Source organism: Crassostrea angulata, chromosome 7, assembly GCF_025612915.1.
Source record: "Crassostrea angulata isolate pt1a10 chromosome 7, ASM2561291v2, whole genome shotgun sequence".
NCBI lineage: Eukaryota > Metazoa > Mollusca > Bivalvia > Ostreida > Ostreidae > Magallana > Magallana angulata.
The window spans coordinates 11,253,899-11,277,365 of NC_069117.1; the positions used below are offsets into that span (position 1 = coordinate 11,253,899).

At 32.9% G+C, this 23,467-nt stretch overlaps 1 protein-coding gene and 1 pseudogene across 1 annotated transcript; both read left to right on the plus strand.

Annotated features, from left to right (window-relative positions):
* Positions 1-1,581: 1,581 nt before the first annotated feature.
* Positions 1,582-3,127, plus strand: LOC128156608 (heat shock 70 kDa protein 12A-like; annotated as a pseudogene).
* Positions 3,128-4,088: 961 nt separating this feature from the next.
* Positions 4,089-6,572, plus strand: LOC128156619 (uncharacterized). The gene is made up of 2 exons (XM_052818823.1): positions 4,089-4,103; positions 5,747-6,572. Exons 1-2 carry the CDS (start codon positions 4,089-4,091, stop codon positions 6,443-6,445), a joined length of 714 nt encoding a protein of 237 aa, XP_052674783.1. The 3' UTR covers positions 6,446-6,572.
* Positions 6,573-23,467: the final 16,895 nt, after the last annotated feature.

The following is a 23,467-nucleotide window of genomic DNA, read 5'->3' on the forward strand; positions in this document are numbered from 1 at the left end:
ATTTTACATCGTTCTTTTATCTCATTGACATACTACTCTGAAAATTATCATCACATCTCACATGTCATCTCACATGTGTTTAACCTTATCAATAAATGAAATAAAAACTGTTTTCAAGACAAGAGACATCAGCGATTGGTGGTAGCAGCCATAGACTTTGGTTCTTTTGGATCAGGAATTGCCTTTTGTACTGTGGCAGATTACAAAAGAGACCCTAATAGAATAAGTGTTCACACCTGGAATAGTGGAACCGCTATTACCAACAAAGCACCCACGACTGTGTTGATAAATCCCATTGGCAAGGACTTTATGAGCTTTGGTTACGATGCAGAGCGCGAATTTGTGGACTTGGAACCTGCAGAGCAAAAGAAACATTATCTTTTCAGACAATTCAAAATGAAGCTGTTAAGTAATCCTGTAAGTGTCATTCAAAACTAATTCATTTTATTGATGAAGAAGCTGCACTACTGAGAACCTGAAATTTTATTTTTTATCTTATACACTCATTTCAACCCATGGATTGAAACCAGTATAAATGATAGAAAACCCATTGGTTCTGAAGATGTTGCACCTGAAATATTTTCATGATTATATATTTCTACATATTTGATTTCATTAAATTGATTTCTGCTTACTTTCTAATAAGGATATATCCTTGACGACAAAATTAAAGGACATCACAGACAAAGAGCTACCTGCTGTTGACGTCTTTGCAGCTGTTATCCAACTCTTTAGAGCGAGTTTGCAAAAAAGATTAAATACCAGGAATTTGGAGGATTTTACCTATGATGATGTATACTGGGTGATCACTGTAGCAACTTTTTGGGATCTGAGGCAAAAACAGTTCATGAGGAAGGCAGCTGAAAAAGTTAGTTTGATATTACATTTTACATAAATACATAAATTTTCTTATGTCGCTGCCTTAAATAACGAGCTCAGATGTTTGCACGGGCAGTTGGTTTGATCTGCCATGGCAGAGCAGACGGTCAAGTCCACCTCTGGACAACAACCATACATTGGAAATGACCATGGAAATATCCCGTTGGGTAAATGCTGAATAATTTAGCAGTGGGAGCTGATGAAATAATCTTATTTTATCAATCAATTTATTATATTTAAGCATATAGGCTACAGGGGGAGGATTATTATAGGAACGGGACTCCCGCACGGTTAAGTGGGATTTAGAGCTATATTTATTAAGGGTTTTGGCTATTTATAATATTTGTATTTTAATCCCATCAAGTTGGGAATTCATTTTTGTTATATTTACACTCCCAGAGTCTTGGGACTATCATCATTTAATAAACTGAAATATCTATATTTTATTTGAATCCTGACTGAGTTTTCTTTGGTACCAATATACAGATTTGGGAGACCCACAAGTTGCGTTTCACAACATCCCGGGTTATATATAAAACCCAAGTTCAGTAAAATATAATTTATATAAGCGGGACAGTTTTAAAAACGCAACAATTATATGTCAAACATAATGACTTCCATTCGTCTCAAAGTGTCTCATTCTACCAATGACCATAAAATGTAATGCATGCGCAGTGTCTTGTAAGCTAAATACTAAAATTATATTTCAGCGTCTTTATAGGGTTCACCATTGATATCATGGCTGAGGAAGGACTAAGAGAGCTTCACCAAACTAGTGCAGGGTTCTATAGGGGATATGAGGAGGAATTCGAAATCATACCCTTCTTCAAACAACTGGTTGGTGCTTCAGTTTTGATGAAGCTCAAAGATGAAAACCCGGGAGATTTGATGAATGATATTGAGATGAAAAAGTGCACGTATAGTCCTAAAATGGACAAGAACAACATCACTTTAAGGCTTCCTGTCACTTTGTTGGATGCATATAAAGAGGAAACTGAATGACAGATTGAGGAATGTTTACAAGACACAGCATTTGCAGATGATGTGCCAATAAAGCGAGACAAGATGATAATTTCTAAGAAACATTTTGGAACGGTTTTTTTTCCATTCATCTCTTTCAAATGTAGTTAGAATAATGAAGGAGATTTTTTACAAACCAAAATTGTCCGATGTCTCCATATTTTTTGCTGTAGGAGAGCATCCTGAATCTGTTCTGATCAAAGAGACACCGCAGACTTCGTTTCTAGAGAAAAAGATTGTGATACCAACTGACCCCAGCCTCTCTGTATTAAAAGGAGCTGTCATCTATGGATTTGAGCCAGAGATCATTGCTTCCAGGGTTTGTAAATATACCTATGACATAGCCAAGCGATGAATTTGGAAAGAGGGAGATCCTGAGAATAGGAAACTCCCCGAGAAAACCAGATAAGGCCTCCATTGGTGTGATGATGTGTTTGACAAACATATAGAGTTGGACCAAGTTGTTAAATTTGGAGAGTTCCAGGGGGCAAAAGAGTACTTTGCTGTAAAAGGTCAGGGAAATGCATTGCTAGATTTCTATGCGTCTACAGAGAAGATTCCCAGATTTGTGGACGATCCTGGGTGTACTTGTATTAGTTATATGGTTTTGGATTTATATGGCAGGAAAACCAAGGAGAAGATCTTGGCCAGGATCGGTTTTGGCGGAACTGTGCTAGAAGTTGAAGCCATTGATATGGAACACCATAGCTGCATTAAGGTCAATTTCATATTATATAAATTGGTATTTCATTTATATGCAATAGTAATATCATTATATGCAGTGCTAACATCATTATATGCAGTGCTAACATCATTATATGCAGTGCTAACATCATTATATACTGTAATTTAGCCATTATATTCAGGGGTAAAATCTTTATATAAAGTGGTAACATCATTACGTTATGTCGTAAGATCATTATGTGCAGTGGTATATTCATTATATGCTATGAATAAATCTTTATATGATATGATAAACTCATTTCATACAGAGCTAAACTCATAATGAACTACTGTTCAATCGTTATGTTATATGGTACACTCTTCATGTGCAATTGCAAAATCCTTTTATGCAGTTCAACTTCTTGACATTAGGTGATAAGTTCATTTTATGCAGTCCTAACATCATGTTATGGTGTATTAAAACCATGATTATGTATGGTGGTAAAACCTTTATGTATTGTGGTGAAAGCTTTACATGCAATTGTAAATCCTTTGTATGATGTGACAATTTTATAATATGCCGTTGTTGAGTCATTATATTATGAGGTCAGTTCTTTACATTTTGTGATCATTTCATTATATGGAGTGGTAACTTCTTTATATGCAGTCGTAACTCTTTATGATGAGGTTGTAAACTGGTTCTCGCTGAAAAGTTTTAATGGGGAAGAGGTCCAGTTTTATTTTGAAAAAGATGCCGCGTTCAGTGTGACAATGCACATTTCCTGGTCAACTTGTCGTTTGTTTTGGAGAGAGAGAGAGAGAGAGAGAGAGAGAGAGAGAGAGAGAGAGAGAGAGAGAGAGAGAGAGAGAGAGAGAGTGTTTATCTGTCCTTTAACATCGATATCATCATAATATCAATCATTGAACCCATTTTGTGTGAAAAATCGAATGTATTATTAGTAGAGTATGCTTTTAATTTAAGAGTAAAAGAAATTACAAAATCAAAGTACTGAAAGTACTGAAAAGCGCTAACCTAGCTTGGTTCTAAGAACATTTACTGTGTGCAAGCGTAGGCGGAAATGAGCCTTATTGAAATTTTGGTTTAATGAATATCAATTTAAAGTATCGAAGGCCAGATTTCTTTAAATATATGTTACTTTCTGAAGATGATGTGAATTAAAGCTAAACACGACTTGTATACATATGGATACTTGCCTGAAACACGACTTGTATATGGATACTTGCCTGAAACATGGTATATAAAAGCCTTTGATTTTATAAAACTTAATTTCTCATGTGGACCTTGTGTTCGACGTTTTGAATGTTTTTTTGGGTCTAATGCTTGCACTTTATATTGTTGTTATTAGGGATGTCAAATCGGTCAATTTTTAGTACTCGGTTACTCGATCGGACGTTTTTCCGATCGAGTACCCGGGTACTCGGTAAAAGTGTAAATAAATATGAACAAGTACATTGATAACTGTAAAACCTTGGTCACTTTTGTAGAAATAAAACCACATGATCTAATGGGAGGTTTCCCCGTAAGTGTGTTTCTGTTGTAAGAATTATGAGCACTTCGTATTTCCAGACTTTTGAAGTCAGTGGCGGCATTTTAGGTCTGTTCAATTTCTCTACTGTGTGCCGATCTAATTTATATAATACAATTTATTTTATTTATAAAAAATAAGTCTAATTATTATAGCAATGTTTCCGGTATTGCTGTTGTATGATCCGCGCCTTATTATTTTGCGCGTAAAGGCATACCATAGATGACGTTTTTTCTGTTAGCTTTGACGTCATTACATTCCAAGCAGTTTTGATTGCGAGGTGGGTGTACTTTGTTTTGTAGATCAAAAAACAAAATTTTTTGATAATATATGGCATTTTTATACTAGTATTTGAGACATTTTTGTTCAGTTTGTTTATATTGTAAAGAAAAATCCATCTGCTTTAACGTAGCTCGCGGGTTTTCCGACGTCACAATAGGAATCGACGCAAAGAATTGACCGTAATAGTAAACTCATACATTTTTTAAAATGACAAATGAGATATTTAGAAGCATAAATGGAAATATTTCAAAAAGCTTAAATGCAGTTTATTACTGTTTATACAAACATTTATAATTATCAAGTGCTCAAAATTTAAAGATGTCACATACATTGTCACATTTTGTTCTATAAAGTATGAGTGTGCGTTGGAACTCTTCCATTTAAAATCATGTTTTAAAATAGACAAGTAAATTAATTGAACCGTATGCATAAACATAGCTTTTTTACAATTATAACTTCCGTAATTTTCACAAACGATCAAATTTTTAAAATTCTTTTGGCTTCAGCTAATTACATGTGTATACATTTTATTATTATTGTATACGATTACAAACTTATTATGTCAGTAGTTGCCTGGCAATTTTTTTTGATTGATTGACTCAGAGTTTCATAAAAACAAAAATAGCAATTTTCTGTATCTTTACAGCCTTACATTAATTGCATTTGTGCATTTGATAACATTCACAATAATGTCTAATTTATATTTTTATGTTCTAAAATGTGTTAATCAGCTAGTCTTGTCAATAAATGCATTTCAAATTTGGGTTCTCAGACGTAAATAAATGACGACGTCGGGCTAACGTCGTAACGAAAATATAAGGTTTTGAGAAATTTTTTAAATCTTTAAAGTTGTTTTGCCAAAAATTGGCCGAGAACACATACTGATTATTTTTTATGAATTGATTCATAATTATCTCCTCTGTTAGTGTGTTGAGTATATAATTAATTTCGTCTGAATCGTTTAAAAGTTTGGAGCATAGTTTTGTAATGCGTTTCTCGACTAAAATGTGCATTTTACTATATATTTCATTGAAATGTCGTTGCTTGATTTTATCAAGACACTGTATTTGAAACACGATAACATTACTACCGCGCAGACAATTCTCAAATAAATTTTAAAAATAAAACTTTGAAACCTATGGATCACGTGGACAAATTTTCAAGGTAGGTTTTCTCACAAGCAGGTAAACCCGCGAGCTACCTTAACATTACTATATACATTTTGTAATATAAAAAAAAAATCTGTTTAATCTGTTTTCGGTTTTTAACATATTTTCTATTATTTTGAGAATGCAACCACGTAAGAAATCCCATTCCGTTGACGAAGGGACAGGGGAGTCAGGAGTAAAGCGTAGATCTGTTTACTCGGGAAAGGCCAGTTAGTTAAGCTAAAAATCATGAAAGGTGAATTCGTTGAGCTGAATACACTCCTGAATAAGCAGGCAGATTTTGACACACAAGAAAGTAGAGTTCTATTCATGAATGGGCAGCTTACTTTAAAACCTACAAATGCAACCAAAATTACTAGTATTGATGCTTGGTTAGATGCATTTTTTATATATATGAGTATTTATTTGTCATCACATGTCGATCAAACCCTCAGTCTCATCAAATACATGGCCAATGTCAAACTCGGTGCTAGCCGAGTTTCTGGGGGTTTAGGCTGGAGAGAATATGACCGACAATTTCGTTTAAAAAGAGCGAAAGACAACAATATTTCATGGGGGAAAATTGATCAAGAGTTATGGTTACTTTATATTACCCCTAATAGCAATACTCAGTCTGTATATAAAAATACTCTGAGCAACCCAAAATTCTGTTATGAATACAACAACAAAGGTTTCTGCCGTGTTCAAAATTGTCAATATCAGCATCAATGTCGCAAGTGTCAAAGCAAACATCCTGCTATTCATTGTTCTGATAAGCAAGTTGTACATAAGTTACCAACATCAAGAGCTTTTCAAGCGCCCCAGCCAATCTCATCAACTTTTCGCCAGTCAGGCAACAAATATCAAGCAAACTCCTTTCGTAAGAACAGGTTCAACTCCAGTTAAAGTTGACTTAGTGTGCCCATATTTATCAGTATATCCAAACAAATCTATAGCTGATGAATTAAAGAACAGATTTAGATTTGGGTTTTACCTTCATTATGAGGGCCCTAGAATTTCTACGACCTGCACAAATTTAGTTTCTGTTAAAGATTACCCAAAAGTTGTTAAAGAAAAAATTGATAAGGAAATTGCTTTGGGTCGTAGCTGGCCCTTTTAATTATGAGCCATTAGGTAATTTAAGATTATCACCTATTGGTGTTGTTGCAAAGAAGGATGGAGGATGGCGTCTGATCCATCACCTATCTTATCCTTTTGATTATAGTGTTAATGATTTTATAGATACAGAAGCTTGCTCTGTGCATTATACCGCTTTTGACGAGGTTTTAGATATGATAGCGAAACTTGGATCAGGAGCCTTTTTAGGGAAAATGGATGTTAAATCAGCATTTAGGCTACTTCCCGTTAACCCTTCAGACCACCAGTTACTTGGTTTCAAATTTAATAATGATTATTATCACGATATGTGTCTACCAATGGGCTGTTCTATTAGTTGTGCCTTGTGGGGAAAATTTGCACATTTTATACAGTGGGTAGTTGAAGAAAAAACTGGAATTCACACTTTGAACCATTATTTAGATTACTTTATATTCGCTGGGAGTACATTTGAAATTTGTGATTTGTTGATGTCTTCGTTCAAAAATACGTGCGATGAATTTTGCATCCCACTCGCAGAAGAAAAGACAGAAGGCCCTAAAACTGTTCTTACATTTTTGGGTATTGTTATCGATACAGATAAAATGGTTATCAGAATTCCAAACGAAAAAATAATCGTTTTGGAGAATTTACTAAGTTATGTTACGGAAAACAAAAACTACGCTTAGAGAATTACAATCTTTGGTAGGCACTCTAAATTTTTGTGCAAAAGCTATTCCATCAGCAAGGGCCTTTAACAGAAGATTCTGTGATGCCATGTGTGGAATTAAACATCCTGGTCATTTTATTAGATTAACGCTGGGAATGAAATCAGACCTCCGAGTGTGGTTAGATTTTTTACACAATTTTAATGGTAGTTTAAATTTTATAGATGTCAGTCGGTTATCAAAGGACCAACTGCACCTCTACACTGATAGTACAGGCAATCATCAATTAGGGTGCGGCGTATACTTTCATGGTCAATGGGCATATTTTGGTTGGCCTCAAAGTTAGATAGAGCAAAATATTATGTTAGATATAACATTTTTAGAGTTGGTGCTGATTGTCCTTGCCTTTTTCTTATTTAAAACTCAATATCTTGACAAAAAGATAGTATTTCACACTGACAACAAGGCGTTGGTTTCTATTTTGAATAAGAAATCATCTAAATCATTCAGAGTTATGGAATTGGTTCGACCTTTAGTATTACATTCCATGGTGAACAATATTTATTTTAAAGCTTGTCACATTGCTGGTTATAACAATGCTATTGCTGATTCAATTTCTCGCAAGCAGTGGACCAGGTTTCGCGCCCTTGCCCCAGAATCCATCTACATCCGATTCCTATTCCGGAAGATTTTATAGGAATGATCTCACAGCTGAAATTAAACGCCTGACGCTCAATTCAGTTGCTTTGAATACAAGAAATACTTATTCAACTAGCCTTAAGGGTTTCGAGCAATTTAGATCGTCATATGACCTACGTCAATTTTGGCTTCCCCCCGTTTCACACATATCAATGTTTATTGCTCATCTGTCGCTAAAAGGTTTAGCGCACGCTACAATTTCATCATATATTTCAGGAATTGGTTTCAAATGCAAGTTATTGGGGGTTTCTGACAACACACACAATTTTTTGATAAGAAAATGATTGGAGGGAATCAAAAGGTCAAATCATTCAAAAGATTGCAGACTCCCTATTACAAAACACATTCTTGAGAAACTTGTTAAAACAACATCTTTAGTATGTTCGTCAAATTTTGAGGCTATTCTCTTTCCAACGGCATTTTCAGTTGCTTATCATGCTTTTTTGAGAGTTGGGGAATTTACTTTAAGTCCAAAGCAAACCAATCAAGTTATTGCCTTTGGTCATTTAAAATTTGTAACAAATCGAAACTCCACGGTAGATTACATAGAGCTTACAGTTCCTTTTTCTAAAACGGATCAAACTGGAAAAGGGGAATCCGTAATTTTGGAACCAACAAAAAATTATGTATGTCCGGTATTGTGGTTGACAAAATATATAGCTATGAGACCAAAGATGGGTGGTCAGTTATTTGTGCATTTAGATGGCAGTCCTCTCACAAGGTTCCAGTTTTGTTCAGTATTAAACAAGTCGCTTGAGGTTGTTGGTTTTCCAAAATCTCTTTACAACTCTCATTCCTTCCGTATTGGGGCGGCGTCAGACAGTTTTTCGAACGGTCGATCAGAATTGGAAATTAAAAAGCAAGGTAGATGGAGTTCCAATGCCTTTAAAAGCTACATTAGGATTAAGTAACTTTTGTTTAAATATAGATCTAATTTATATAATAGACTATATCAACGATGTTCAGTAAAAACAAATCATTAAAGTAAGCCAAAAATAAGGGTAGAAGACAGCCAAAGGTGAGAAAAGCTATGTAACAGGTGCTTGGTCAAGATAATTAATATATAAACACTGCCACAGGCGATAACGGTCATTTAGCATATTTAGAGGCGTAAGAAATCCTAATTACTGTATGTACAAGTGCAGTGGACATTTTAAGTTTTAAAACCGATGATTTAATGCATTATTAAATAAACTTAGAAATATTAAAAAATATACATCCGAGTAACCGAGTACCAATTTTGGTATTCGATACTCGGACGTTCGATCGAGTACCCGGTTAACCGGGTACTCGTTGACATCCCTAGTTGTTATACGTTTGCACAATTGCATATTTTTTGCTTTTTTGATATACATACAGTTCATCACCATAATTCACTTCTTTATATATTAGAAATAATACCAGTTTGAGCGACATTTTTTTTAGGTGTGTTATACCACCTTTAGTAACACTATTCTATTTTGTTTAGTTATACAGCTATTGGCGCCATTGAAGGTTATTTTGCAGCAAAGCTAAATAACTAGTGTCAACAATAATAAAATAGTTCTTAAAACCATATAAAAATTACCAAAGGTGTGGTAGAAATTTGCAAATACATCTAACAATAAATGACTCAAAATGAGGAAAGATAACGTTTATTTGCAGAAGTTTCAAATTAGACCTTGTACAAATTATTTTGAAGTAATATTTTAACTAATCAAAATTGTTTGAACAATGAGTTGTTTTTTTTACAACATATACATGTGGTAAAACTTCAATTTGTGAAAAATGGAGAAAAGTAATTTTTATGTAATTTGGAAATCAGATATGGAATTTAAATGACAATTCTAATAGAATATATCTGTTCACAAGATGATTTTTCATCAGTCAGTGACAAGAAGAACTACGTTTTGGTATATTATGTAAGAAAAAAGTGAGATTTTGGCAGCAATGTAAGAGGGGAAATTATAAATGTTACATTATGAAACTGAGAAGTAATGTCCAATAATCATATATTAAAGTTAAAGTGAACAGAAGTTGGCATGTTTATATTCATGGCATTTACAAGCTGAGTTTTATCATTCCTCTTTAAACAATAACTTGCAAGTTTCTATATTGTGAACAGAATGAACAAGTTTTTTTTTTCAAATATACAATGTACATGTACATGTACTAGTTCACATAAGTCTGTCTTTTTTTTTTATCTTTCCTTATTTATAATCAATAACACTGATAAATAATTATAATAACTCAGTTTTAACAAATGCTGCACTTTTGCATGTCATTTTCAAGAAATTGTCTGTTTTAATTCATACAATATAATAAAGAATTTTAAAAGTTCCTTTTACTCTAAATAATAAAGGAAATTGCTCGATATGCTTTTATATGACAGCATTTTTAAGTGATTAAAAGGATATGTATTTGAACAATACAGAAAATAAAAACTCAAACATTTTTCAAATTATCATCAGAATGGTCAAGGATTTTTATTTTTTTTGGGGGGGGGGGGGGGGGTGAAAGCTCTTGTTTGATCACCTACATTTTTTTTAAACCAATATTTTTCCTTGTAATAACATATGCACTCTTCTTTTTCTTATTTCATGAACTAAAAAAAATCAAATTGGAATGTTTATCTAATGTATCTTGAAAAAAAAATTGTCACACATATATATATTTAAATCAGAAGATTAATACTGTCTTACTATCCTGCAATTTTCGCACTCAATATTCAATTTTTTTCTATCAATAATATTGTAATTAAACAATTTTGATGTTTGTCTTCTGGGATTTTTATTTCATACAGTTTTTTTTTATTGTTGTTGTTGCACAAGTTGGTTAACAAATTTTGTATAGGATTTTTTTTTGTACGTGTATTTTTCTCTCAATATTGTCACTTTTTCCCTCAGAATAACTTCTTCTGTGCTTAAAACTGAAATGATTTCACATTAAATTTCAAATTTTTATGCAGCTTTATATTTTTCAATATTTTATTAACTACATTAAATCTGATAAAGTTGCTTCTCAGGATCTCTGTTTTGATTGAGCGCGATTCTAATTTTTTTATATTCACAATCTTTCAGTTGCTTTTCAAATTTTATTTCGCATATTCATAAAACTCTCATAATATTTCAGATGTCTCAATTTATGTTCTTAAAATGTCATTTGTACAATGTTTTTCAATTAAATCTCATTTTTCTCACATATTCTCAATGGGTTTTTGATTGCTCTTATGGTACTGTCTCATTAGATTTCTCAAAGATCTCTTTGTTTCAATGTGTTGTCATATAAACAAAACTACGAATTCGCAAAAAGATATGTAAAAATCACAAATTATACCTTTTGAACAGTAATTTATCACAGTTTTTGACATTTTCTTGCAAAGAATCGATTTTATTTTTCTATATTTAGCTTCTGAATACGCACTATATATTTTTTCACCACTGCGTAGCATCCCGTGCTGATGTACGTAAGCCCCGCAAACCAATCGTATCTACTCGGCCATTTCCGTCATCCAGATAACTGGTTCCCTATACCTCTTACCAGTTTAAATGATGTATATTTCTGCTCATAGAGGGCAGTTATTCCTTGCACCGGAAATAGAAGTCTTACGACAAGAAAGCGCTGGACAATAAAGCGCTGAGCTATGCTTAGCGCTTTAAAAAGAAGCAAGCGTTTTAAAATCAAAGTTGAAAGACCTTTGTTTCAATGTACCAGGTAGGTGCTACTCTTCGCTGATCCATGCCTCCAACACATAAGGAATAGACAGATTTTCATTCATAGACATATATGAAAATTCGTTTTCATTTGTTTTTAATTAATTTGATTTTTAAGAAATAATAAAGAAATTGGTTGGTCTTAAGGTAGCTCCATACTCGTAAAATTCTCTGAGGAAAGTTGAAAAACCGAACTGATTTCGACTTAATAGACTTAAATGTCATCAATTGTTAGAAAAAATATACATGTCATCACACTTTTTGAGATGCCAGATAATAATAAACTAAAACATATTTAGCATTAGAAAAATGTATTTTTTTTCTGTTGAAAGTAAAATCTTGTAGGCAGAAATTTGTTTTTCTTGTTTAATTTTAATGTCAACTTTATCAGAAAACTAAAATTACAAAAATATTTTAAAATTAATCGTTGGAATAAGAAAAACTATAGCATTTAGACATACAACTGAGAGAAAAGTCAGAAAAAGAGTTATTTCCCCTTTGCATAGATAAAATATATAAAAATTTGGAAATTTAGTATAAAATTAAGTGCGAAAATAGCTTTAACCTACCAATAATTCTAATTACATCCATGTGATTATATTCACATAAAATAAATAAAACTATCTTGCACAATTTTTAAAGAATTCAAAGTTTTACAAAAAAGGGTGACGTCACAGAACACTGGATCTACTTTAACCTCTTTTTATGGTTGTTTCATCCACTGTTTAAAATTAAAGCTCACCGGGCATGTATTTTTAAAAAGGTGTTGCATTTTCTGTGCTATTTTCACAACAGCTGTTGCAGATATCTTCATATCATTTTTATAAGACCATTTTAAACGGGGATCCAGAATTTTTTTTCAGGGGGGGGGGGATGCGATGAATACTGAAGTTTGCCGAAGGGGTGGGAGGGGGTGGGTCCGAGGCAAATTTTTGGTAATTTCATGGAAATTTAAGAAATTTGAATTTTTCCACCACCCCCACCCCCGTTCAAGATCCCCATGTATGAAACAAATTGTAAAATGGTTACACTGAAAAATGTGACTGGTTTCATGGCATATCCGATTTTTGTTTCAAAGAGGCATATTTTTAAAGAAAAAAAACCTCCGAAGTTAAAAAACGGTGTTTTAAATCTTCGCAAATTTCATATTGTCTAGTATAGCCGAGTGGTTACGAAGGATGGCCAAATAATCACGGAGACTAACTGCTTGGTATTTTTAAAATTAATTTTTGATCACACGGAAAGGTAATACTCCTATTCCGATGGTTTTGAAAATAATCAATGTCGGGATAAATAAGTTTCAAAACGCTTGTCATTGTAATATTTTACATGTGTGCTGATTTTTTTCAACGTTACCGACTTTGTTCTCATTATACATGTAGACACGAATTGTAAACATTTGCTGCTGAACGAGGGATTTTGAAACAAAGTAACGCATTAATCGATAAAGTTAATGTATTTTTTTTTTTTTGGTAAAATATGTCGTTTTCAAAATATATGCATGTACATATTGTTCGGCATCGTTAAAGCAAGCCGTGCAATAATGTATGAATCAGCGATGTACGGATAAGTTTGTTCCAAGCGCCACGATTTATATGGATGCTATTAAAATTATTTTGAATAACAATCAATAGCAAAGTAACTCAATTTAAACGAATTAGATTTATTAATTAAGCTCCGAAGAATTACATGTCTATTTAAAGCTGCTTGGTCCGATTTTTTTGGTAATTACAGTATCAATGTTTTTTTCATACAAATCATTTATCTTAGAAAGGTATGGACTTTCTCCTATTTACACCAGCAAAATCAGTCTCCTTTCAAAGTTAGAAATATTCAAAGTAAATAAAAATAATTTCTCTTTGGGCAAACGAAAAAACAAACCAAAATGCATCACGGGAATGTTTAGAAAAGGAAACCGCTTGGTTTCGTCCCCCGAATGATTTGGGTTATTCAACCCGCATGCTATGCATCGATTATAAAGAAAGCAGACTTTAGAAATATTAGCGAACAAAACGTACACATGTTTATTTGTAATTTGTCTGATCATTTCGACCTTTATTTAAAGCGATGTCAAATTCGTAATACAACTATACCCGTCTCGTCGTCAGGGGTGAAATTTAACATGAGGCGAAATAACGAGGTACCTTTAAATGTCGTTTGTTTTGTTAGCAATTTTGTACGTATTTTTCTTCATTGAAATTTGGCACAATTGACGGGTAAAACTACTGCAATATCTATTATTATACATATACTAAGCATAGCCATCGTTTAAAAGCGTGCATAATATTTGATATAAAATCGGACCAAGCAGCTTTAAAACACGATAGCAAGTAGAAATCAAATTGTTCTATGTTAATATCAAGATACATAAAGTGATCTACCTAACTATATCCGCGGATTTAGAAGCAGAGGGGGTATTAAATTTCTACAAAGTAAAATAATTCTTTGAAATTTAATTTACTTTTAAAATTAAACGCGTACTCTACTAAAAAATCATTCTATTTATTTCACATCGATTTATCAAGAACAGAAAAAATTCTCTCTCTCTCTCTCTCTCTCTCTCTCTCTCTCTCTCAATGAACGCGGCATCTTTTTCAAAATAAAACTGGACCTCTTCCCCATTAAAACTTTTCAGCGAGAACCAGTTTACAACCTCATCATAAAGAGTTACGACTGCATATAAAGAAGTTACCACTCCATATAATGAAATGATCACATCATGTAAAGAACTGACCTCATAATATAATGACTCAACAACGGCATATTATAAAATTGTCACATCATATAAAGGATTTACAATTGCATGTAAAGCTTTCACCACAAATTCTAAAGGTTTTACCACCATACATAATGGTTTTAATACACCATAACATGATGTTAGTACTGCATGTACGGTAATGAACTTATTACCTAATGTCAAGAAGTTGAACTGCATAAAAGGATTTTGCAACTGCACATGAAGAGTGTACCATATATTATTACATAACGATTGAACAATAGTACATTATGAGTTTAGCTCTGTATGAAATGAGTTTATTATATCATATAAAGATTTTTTCATAGCATATAATGAATATACCACTGCACATAATGATCTTACGACATAACGTAATGGTGTTACCACTTTATATAAAGATTTTACCCCTGAATATAATGGCTAAATTACAGTATATAATGATGTTAGCACTGCATATAATGATGTTACCACTGCATATAATAACATTACTATTGCATTTAAAAGATATACCAATTCATATATGAAATTGACCTTAAGGCAGCTATGGCGTTCCATACATGAACTCCTCTGGTCGTGTTATTAAATCATACTGCAATTTTTTTACCTTAATTTATAGGTTTTTTAAGGTAAAATTTGATATCGGTAGACTGTGTCCAAAATATAATGTAACTCATTGATTTAGAAAATTTCATTTTCTCAAATGTCCAAAACTTTACTGGCTCACTGTTGATTCTTCAAATTGCTTTAAAGATTATGTTATATTAGCCACAATTGTGTCTGTGCGATATGTGTTTTTTAGAAAATTATGGCTAAGTTTGGACTAACTATTTGATGCATAAGCAGTGGAAAAGTGAATATCTAATCATTACTTAAAAACCAATATGTTTATGCATTACATAGTGGAACTGTTTTGAGAGTGGTGGAGAATCAATCCGACAGTTACATTTTACTTTCTTTAACATTCATGGAATCCAGGTAATCCAGATTCTAGTGAATGGGATTCAAAATATCTGCACAGCCTGGAGTGTTATATGATGGACAAACCAAAATATGATAATTCTAAAAGTGTCTAAATAATTTCCTGTTGCGTTTGGTATGATCTGGAAGTATCTTTTACCCTTGCTTCTGGCCAATTATTCGGTCAAGATTACCTTTACTACTTATCATGCTTCACTGGATACTAGAAGTTAAAGAAAAGAGAGGTCAGGATACATGTATATCGAAATGCATTTGTTCTTCATGCAAAAACGGTAATCATATTACATTCAGATTGAGGTCATTGCATTTAAAACAAATTTGCTAAAAAAAAGGAGACTTATATAAAGTTTAACAGATAGACTCTGAAAAAGCTGCAAAATTAATAGAAATAAAAATAAAAGACATGGATAAATGATTAAATCAGCAGGCTTACAATTCAGTGTCTCGGCAGGCCTAAGCAGGGTAAGAACTCTTTGTCCTCTTTACAGACTTTGAACATTTTTAATAATATTTTTCATTAAACAGCGAATACAAAATAACCTTTTATTTCTTTGATCATGTATTTAGTTAGTAAACATAAAATATCCAAGAAAAAAAATTATATATCAAATAAACGGCAGGCGTATAGATTTTCTCGGCAGGCGTATGCATTCTGCGTAAGAGTTACCTATTTTACCGATTTTTACTAATTTTGTGTTTAATTAACGAATTTAAAATCAACTTTTTATTTCTGTTATCAATTATTAACCTAAGTAAACTAAAATATCAAAGAAATAATTTAAATAATCCATCAAATAAACGGCAGGCGTATACATTTTCTTGGCAGGCGTATGATTTCTTCGGAAGAGCTATCAGCTTACCCGATTTTTACTTATTTTGTGTTAATTAATTAATATAAAATCAACTTTTGATTTTTATCATCATTTATTTAGTTAAAAGAAAAAAAAACATCAAATAAAAAAGTAAAATAATCCATCAAATTAACGGCAGGCGTCTAGATTTCCTCGACAGGCGTATGAATTCTACGTACGAGTTATCTATCTTTACCAACATTGAACATTTTTGCTAATTTTGTGCTAAATAATCGATATAAAGTCAACTTTTTGTTATTATGATACTTAATTTAGTTTAGTTAAATAAAATATCAAAGAAAATATTAAAATAATCCATCAGGTAAACGGCAGGCGTGTTGTTTTCTCTCGGCAGGCGTGTTTTCCCCGGCAGGCGTCGGCAGGCGTGTTTTAGTATGACCCCCGCGAAAAATCCTAATAACAAAACCAAATTGAAATCCGGAATATTCTAAAATTCAAACTCAATCCGGAAAAATGTATATAATGTTAAATTGGCTATAACATAAGTAGAGAAGAAATTTGCTTGAAAAAGTTTTTTTTACCGGTATACCAAGGTAAACAAAAACAAGGCACAGCTTTGTTAACATTACAGAGAGTTGTGAGCTCTGTATCTTGGTTATAATTCTGCGACCGAAACACACTCAAATTTTGGTTTATCACTAGAAAATAGAAATACATTACTAAAGCATTGTAAACAACTAAAATAGAAATAAAAAAAAATGACCACAGTCGTTAGTCCATACAGTCCATAACATATCGAATCATTCATATTTGTAATGGAATTTTATTTATGTAAAAGCTATACTATACGAAATACATGTGTATAAATAAAATGTGCTGTATTAATAGAATTATTAAGGAACTACACATATATACTAGTGCTTTGGATTTTAGTACATGTACTTATAAGTTTAAATTGTTGATACGCTGCTTATATTTATTTTCATTTTATCAGTTTAGACTTTTGATTGTTAAGATAAATAGATATATATATATCTTTGAATTATAATCATGAACTGCGCTCAATCATCAAACAAGTCACCCCAAATTACGTGGATCCTGTGCTATCTGCAACACGTGCGTACGTAGGACTAATTTGGGATCGTTTTAGATGAATAAAACTAACATATCGCTTTTGTATAGCAAATAAATGCACATCAATATAGAATTTCTGAAGAAAGTGGGGAGAAATGCGTGCTACGCATTCTCTTACCTATCAACGGCCTTAAATGGGGCTCCTCAACTGCCTTGTGTGGGTGATCTTTATTAAATGATGACACTTCAACACTTTATTATAATACTTTGGTCCACACTTTTTGTCCAAAATTGTGCATTCTTAACCCATTCTTTTGGAGTTTGGTCAAAGTGGACCGCTAAAATAATTAATAGCACCTAAACAAAGACATCTGTCATTCAGGTTAGATTAGATTTATGGGGATTGATGTCCTCTCCCTGGAGATTCATGTATAGGAGTTACAAGTATGCTAGCAGATACGCTAAGTTACTGAAATTAGGCAATATACATGTAAGCACTATAAATGCTTCATGAGACTATAATCATTTTACTAACTCTCATTTTTAAACAACACATTTTTAATTTGTGGTAACACATTTCACACTTAATCAAATATAAAGTCGAGATTGAGGGGTAGATCCCCCCCCCCCTCCCAACCCAAAATAAAAGCTGCTATCTGCGTGTGCTGGGATCCCACTGGATGATTGCTCATGCTCTGATTTCCTTAAAAGGGACAGTAGTGTAGAAGAACCAAAACCAATTGGGGACGGGTAAAATCAGCGCCATTTGAAGGTGCCCCCCTGCAGGATTAAAAGCAATCAACCTACGACATAAAACGTACTTATAAAATTGACATCAAATGCAGGTGCCTTAACCAGTTAACAAGGACGAGGAATAATCGGGTACTTGAGAGTCGTTTGACACAGTGAGAGGTTCTTACAAATATAATGAAGGTGACCGTGCTCTCATTCCCTCCAGAATCCAGTTTCACCTGAATAGATCAAGCCCTAGTTTTGGCAATATAGGTTTTAATTTTTTTTAAATTAACCAATCAGGTTCGAAGAAAATCTATTTTTATATAAGGAAATAAACCTACATGTAAATGAGATAGGCTTGTTTGAATTGTTGCATGGGTACATGTAGTTTGGCCCCTTCGTAATATCCCCGGGTTTTACGAAATCACGATTCCGCTGCTTATAGCTATGGCACGCCAAATTCACAAAAATGAGCTTAACATAGTTTCACAGTCGATAAACTAGATTAATCGACTGTAAACTTTAGTTTACGGATCGTAAACTATAGTTACCGACGTTAATCTATATTTCACATCTGTAAACTATATAGTTAACGCGATAATCTATGTTTCGCATCTGTAAACTATAGTTAACATTGAAAACAATCATTAATTTTGCGGTTGTTAAACATAGTTTATCTGATAAATAGGGTTTTATGATAAGTAAACTACGGTTTACACATCTAAAGCACGCCAAATGCATATAAATTAGCAAAACGTAGTTTCACAATCGATAAACTAGGTTTATCGGCTGTTAACAATAGTTTGCGGATCCTAAACTATAGTTTGCTGCGCAAAAAAGTGCCCCCCTTCCCCTGATGCAAGTTTTGACTACTAAAAAGGGAAGCTCCTTTTTATGCCAAAAAAAAAAAAATCCTACGAAAGCCCATTGAGCTCAATTTCGTAGGTAAATTGAACTAAAATGTATTTGTTTGCAATCATTGTTATTCATACATGTAAGGCTTCTTGTATGAAATGACAATATTTATGTTAAAGTTTAGCATTTATTCGCGAAACTAACGCGTTTAATCGCGAGAGTCACGCGTTTAATCGCGAAAGTTACTTGTTATAATATCACGGAAAAGCCCCAACGGAACACCATACGTTTTATTTACAGTTAACTTCATTTTTTTTTGCAGCCATGTTAATGCCCAAACCGAAAGTAGGAACTGGGAGTTCAGGTATTTTCCAATGCAGTACGCACAGATTAGGAAAAATTACCCCTCTTAGTGTTCGTTTTACAGTATATTTAATATTTGACAATATTATTATATGTTTGACACTCTTTGAAGATGTGTACTACTTTCAATATGTACTGAAGTTCGAACTCTGATAATTGAACATGATAGTTGTCCTGTTAGTTTACCTTTTGATATAACAATTTTTTTTTGCTGAGAGAGAGAGAGAGAGACTGCTTCTGAGTATATTTCTATTAAAATATATGTATATATATACATTGCTCATGTCTGTTGAACAAAACTTTTACATGCACTACCGACCAGACACAATGTAACACCACAGGAGACCCCATCTTAACGCATTGTTTTATGGTTTTGGTGTCTGGTTGGGGATTTGGGTCTGCTTATGGGAGTTCTTGGGGTTTACTAAGGGTTTACCCGGGGTCTCCTTTTGGGGTCTGCTTAATTACGCACAGGAGTGGGAAGCAGAAATGAACGATGTAAATCAAATCACTCAAATCCCAATCAGATTCCTCATACCCCCATACATGAACATATACAACAGTGGCAAACTTAGATTAAAAGATTAAAATTTTTCAATTAAAAAGAAGATTGGGGGAATAAGATATATACTGGCGTGCGACCAGTTCTCGCCGAGTACCATTTCTCGCCAGTACATTGTGACGTCATTTTTCGTCTATAATTTTATGTGTTGATAAAATGACGTCACAATGTACTGGCGAGAAATGGTACTTGGCGAGAACTGGTCGCACGCCAGTAGTGCAAATGCCCATTTGGTTTAGTTGTAAAATGCAATTTCAAAATTATTATTTTTTCAATGAATTATATTTAATCTGTTATTATACAAGTTTACAAAAGGAAAATTTCAAACTTAGTATGGGGGTAGGTTAAGGCAACTCCTATTTTTATGAAAACGGCCCTGAGTAGTATTATCAATTGAATGTGTTCGCCAAGATATTATTTTTCTGCTTTGGAATGGAGTTGCTCTTTGAAGCTGCCATGCCATGGTATCATGTGATTGTTAAAAATAGATCATTATTTTAACCTTAAGAAAAAATCAAAAGGTGTAGCACTACCCTGAATTTCATTTGTATGTATTATATGATACAATATATCAATCAGCAATTAGTCCATAATAATTAGTATTACTGCTAGAATCCTATTGTTAATCGCATAAATAAATATTGTCATTATTTATCGGAAACCCCCTCAACTTCTTCAATTTCATTGAAAATACTATATGTATATTTCATTTTCAACAGCAAAGCACAGGATTCTCATAAATAGCATTTTTCTGGTATTTTAGGTCATATGCTTTTGATATTTGCCAAATCAACTTTGAATTCATAATATTTGGGGTAGTGTTACATTTTTGCCTCGTTTCTTCTTCTTCTTCCGTTAAGGGGTTGACCTCATTGACTGAGTGATGATAGCCCCGGCGTTTGTACACAATGACAGAGGAAAGGCCTGTCAAGCCATATAAATGTCTATCTGCTATTACCTTATAACACTCGCTGATCAAACAAAATATCCATAGTCTGCATTATCCAGATTATATCCTAACTGACACGCATCAAAATCTTGTGTATCTGTATTAAATAAGTCTTATTTCGGCATTGTTTACATTGCATTCTGATGATTTGTCACCCGACATTGATCTTCTCTATCAACATTCTTGTGACGTCATCAATGATAATGATGCGAAATACAGAGAATTCGAAGATATATTCAGAAGAGTTTCTAGTAACATTTTACGCTTGTAGTTTTTATAATTTAAACCAGAGATAAAGTTAAAATTTACATGCTTCTGAGTAAAATATGACGTCAAGCTGCTTATTATGATGTCATATAGATCTGAGGAATTTTTACTCAATCAATCGCTAAGAGTTGCCTTATCATACCCGCGTATATATATTCAGTTTAGAAAATTTTAACAAAAGTTTAAAAAAAAATTCCTGAAGTTTTGGTGGTATTGAACCCACAACCTAAAAACCCTTGTTACCTAATGCTTGGTGCTCTAACCACTGAGCCATTTCAGTCACAACAAAGTGTGTTTTTTATTTGCTATATGAGACTATTGCCACTTGTATTATTTTTCTAAAAGGTTCAATTGTTGGGATACAAAATGACATTTTGAAAGTATAGTGGGTCGATCATCTCTCCATGTTTTTGTAGATTGAAATTGGTTTGATTACCATTAAACCTTATTTAGACTATGACAAAAATGTGGAGCTAAGACTCACTCTTTAAAAGAAAAGGCATTTAAGTTTTAAAAATGTCACTATTTGGAGGTTTTGACATGCTTTCGCTAGTGTAAATCAACCTATTAACAACAATCAACAAATATTAAACATACTTTAGGGTTACAAATCGATGTTTTGTTGAATATACATTCTTTTTAATAATTTAATAAAGAAATATTATCATTTGTTGATATTTTAGTAGTTGGGGCTATATGTATGGCACGCCAAATTCACAAAAATGAGCTAAACATAGTTTCACAGTCGATAAACTAGGTTTATCAACTGTTAACTATAGTTTACGGATCGTAAACTTTAGTTACTGACGTTAATCTATATTTCACATCTGTAAACTATAGTTAACGCGATAATCTGTTTCACATCTGTAAACTATAGTTAACACTGAAAACAATCATTTGCGGTTGTTAAACATAGTTTATCTGATAAATAGGGTTTTATGATCAGTAAACTATGGTTTACAAATCTAAAGCACACCAAATTCACATAGATTAGCAAAACATAGTTTCACAGTCGATAAACTAGGTTTATTGGCTGTTAACTGTAGTTTACGGATCCTAAACTATAGTTACCGACGTTCATCTATATTTCACATCTGTAAACTATAGTTAACGAATGCAAATCTATGTTTTTCTGTCTGGAAATACACTTTAACAATAGATTTTGCTGATAAATATAGATTCACATCTGTAAACTATAGTTTACATTCATAAACTATATAGTTTTCACGATTGTGAAACTATATTTATCAGATACAATATGCATTCGTGAACTATAGTTTAGAGTTGTTAATCATAGTTTCACAATGGTGAAACTATATTTATCAGATAAACTATGTTTAACAATCGCAAATGATTGTTTTCAGTGTTAACTATAATTAACAGATGTGAAACATATATTATCGCGTTAACTATAGTTTACAGATGTGAAATATAGATTTACGTCGTTAACTATAGTTTTCGATCCGTAAACTATAGTTAACAGTTGATAAACCTAGTTTATCGACTGTGAAACTATGTTTAGCTCATTTTTGTGAATTTGTCTGATAAATGTAGTTTCACGATTTGTGAAACTATAATTAACAACTCTTAACTATAGTTTACGATTCTAAATTATAATTAACAAATGAGAATCTATATCAGCAAAATCTATTGTTAACGTTTTTTACAGATAGATAAACTTTGATTATCATTCGTAACTTTGATTATCATTCGTAAACTATAGTTTACATTCGTGAAATATAGTTTCACAGATGTAAACTATAGTTAACGAATCGTTAACTAAAGATTAGGATCCGTAAACTATAGTTAACAGCTGATAAACGTAGTTTATCGACTGTGAAACTATGTTTAGCTCATTTTTGTGAATTTTGCATGCCATATATATGGACTGGGTAGCTCAGTGGTAGAGCTCCTGACTAGTGTAACAGGGATCCGAGGTTTGATTCCCAGTCCAGCCACATATTTTCATTGTATTTATATGCTCATTACTCCTTTCCCACTACATTTGGTGCCATGACTTGCCCCTGAACCTGACAGATTGCAATTGACTCCTGCCAGGAGAAGAACCTTGGGTGATCTACGATCTTGGAGGGCAAAGATTATATAAGGTGGGAGGAATATAGTAGGCTATATAGACCGTGGACATCGGATAGCTAAGTGGTAGAGCTCCTGAATAGAGTTGCAGGGGTCCTTGATTCGATTCCAGGTCCAACCATATGTTTTCAATATGTTTATGCTCAATTCTCCTTTCCTACTACAATATTTTAATTTTGCAGTATCTTATCTCTCCTCATATGTAGGCATTTTATATGCCTTTTCACTCATCTTCTCTGTAAGGCACCAATGTACACATGGTTTTAATGCATTCCTGACCAGGCACTTTTAAGTAATTACATTTGCGAAACTCATCTAAAGCAAAAACATTTTTGTCCAATTTTCCAT